This window comes from Amphimedon queenslandica, unplaced genomic scaffold (assembly GCF_000090795.2).
Source record: "Amphimedon queenslandica unplaced genomic scaffold, v1.1 AMPQUscaffold_7977_Cont20076, whole genome shotgun sequence".
Taxonomy (NCBI): Eukaryota; Metazoa; Porifera; class Demospongiae; order Haplosclerida; family Niphatidae; genus Amphimedon; species Amphimedon queenslandica.
The window spans coordinates 1-2,300 of record NW_003551743.1 but is presented as its reverse complement, the minus strand read 5'-3'; the positions used below and the strand labels follow the sequence as shown (position 1 = coordinate 2,300).

The window sequence follows — 2,300 nt, the reverse complement described above, 5'->3', positions numbered from 1 at the left end:
TTCATTTGATGCATCAATTGCATACTACATGTTACCATCTAATACAATACCAGTTCTTGATACTAGTGATACTATTGAAAGCAGAAGTTTTTATCTGAATCACAGTAACTGTATCCTTGCCAAACTTACGCGTAACGATTCTGCTGTGTCTGTTCACATTACCAATAAAAACTTTTTTGGGACTACGCTTGGTATTATTCTAATCTCAATTGCTGTCACCACAACAGCCATGCTAGTATTGCTGACAATTACTATCTTAACATGTTGGTGTCATTTTTCACAAAAAGAAAGACTTCAGCAAAATGAGAGACTTCCTTTGCTGTCAGATGATTCTACAAGTAGTATTACCCATTATGCAACTCAAGTTAATAGGCGTAAATTACAAACCATTACTGGTAGTCAGTATCTCTCTAGAGGTATTATAAAATGTTTAATTACCTTTATGTGTATTTTTTATTAAACAGATGAAGGAATTGGTGCTATAGCAAGTTCTTCTGATAGTGATGATACTGACAGACAAGATATTGTTAATGAATTTACATACAGGAGACAACTAAATCAGGATGCTCCTTCAGACAGTGGCTATAGTTCAGGAGGTTGTAGCTCAACCAGTTCAGTAGATCATCACAGGAAATGTACAACTCCAAAAAATACAAGCACACATCAACAAACCTTATTGTGTGACGTAATACCAGGTAACTTATAGCTCATTAATGCATTATTCAATTTTTATATACTCTGTATTTAAAATGTTTCTATACAGTTGTTTGACATGCAATGCTATTATAAATGTGTTAATTTTTTATGCAGAAGAATCTAGTGTAACTGACTCAGCTTTACCTCCTGAAATAAACTCACTATCATCACAAGAAATAACAGCAAGCAGTATGTGGCTTTTTATTATTGGATTTTATTTGATATAGTAGGTACTACCCCAACAGTACAACCAGCACATCAGCTTACTGATGTTGTCATTGCTGATTTTGAAAAAGGGAAAGCAACCTATTGTCCAACTACTAAAAAATATCATTTTGAAAATGGTAAGATTATTAAGACAGCATAATTTGATAAAGAATATCTATATTTGATGTGATTAAAATCTAAACAGGAGGAACAAATATTACAGAAACTGATTCAGTTTATGAAGGACAATCAAATCCTGTGAAGAATCCACTGAATGAAGAATTTTTGAAAATAATGAAAAGTATATTTAATAGATTATATCAATTTAATTTATATTGTCAAAACCACAGGTGTTTTTGGAAAGTTAACTAAGTTACAATTACAAGCAAATGGTTTAATACATCATTGTGATCAATCTGGTGTTACCCTTATTGTTCCTGAAGGAGCAGTTGAGCAACCAGCTACTGTATGGTTTGGAGCGTGCTTATGCAGTGATAAGTTTAACTTTGGTGATTATGTACCTCTCACTCCTATTGCGTGGGTATATATTACTCAAAAGCTAAAAAAACCAGCAGAACTATATTTACCTCATTATATGGATGTTGATAAGGCAATAGGTATCAAAGCAAAATTGTTGCGATTGACAGCAACTGATGATTGTCACTTCAAGTTTCAAAGATGTGATGACAATCAATTTGATATTGAAACAAGTGTTTTCAAGCTCCTTTCTCCTCATTTTTGCTCTAATTGCATTGCTTCAACTTACGAGATTTATGAAGAAATTCCTAAAAGGTATCTGATAGGTAAATGTTTTAAGGAAACAATAGATAAAGGTTACTTTCAAGTTGAAGTTGAATACATATTCTTATATTTTCAGCAAACATGCAAAAAGGTCAGTTTTTGTGTAGAATTATTGATATCATTTCTCTTACTTTTTATTAGATGGTAGAGTCCCAGTGTGCTAAAACTGAATTTTCAGCACCTATTTTTCAGCCAGTGATCTTTGATAGCAGTTATGTTTCTCTTACATTTGAACCTGATGATGATATTGGGTGGACAAGGAATAATGGGGAATTTAGTATTCCTACTGTAAGATAATGATTATAACTTGAATTAAATGTTTAAAATCATTTTAGGTTTCCATTGAGCAAATTAATCATTACAAAGTCATGAATGGTGACATTAAAAATTTGAAAAATTTGGAGTTATTTGAAGAGATCTATAAATACCCTCCACGTATTAAAGTACAGTTTATTAGCATTAGCAAGATAATGCCTCCCAAAACTGTGACTGTGAAATTTGATGGAGTAAAATCCTTCCCAGGATCACTTCCTGTTACGAATGCTATTATTTTAAAGTTAGGTTAGTTATATTGTAATAGCAATTGCTTTATCAAT

At 32.0% G+C, this 2,300-nt stretch overlaps 1 protein-coding gene and 1 long non-coding RNA gene across 2 annotated transcripts; both read left to right on the top strand.

The window, feature by feature from the left end:
* The first annotated feature begins 326 nt into the window (after positions 1-326).
* On the top strand, positions 327-1,035 carry LOC109591508 (uncharacterized). Its single transcript, XR_002189845.1, has 4 exons — positions 327-416; positions 465-695; positions 811-885; positions 927-1,035. It is a non-coding gene; the product is annotated as an uncharacterized LOC109591508 (long non-coding RNA).
* Positions 1,036-1,197: 162 nt separating this feature from the next.
* On the top strand, positions 1,198-2,265 carry LOC109591507 (uncharacterized; the record flags this gene model as incomplete). Its single annotated transcript, XM_020007236.1, has 4 exons — positions 1,198-1,204; positions 1,254-1,795; positions 1,846-1,992; positions 2,040-2,265. Coding segments are annotated over exons 1-4 (922 nt in total), but the record flags the coding sequence as incomplete, so codon positions are not given.
* Positions 2,266-2,300: the final 35 nt, after the last annotated feature.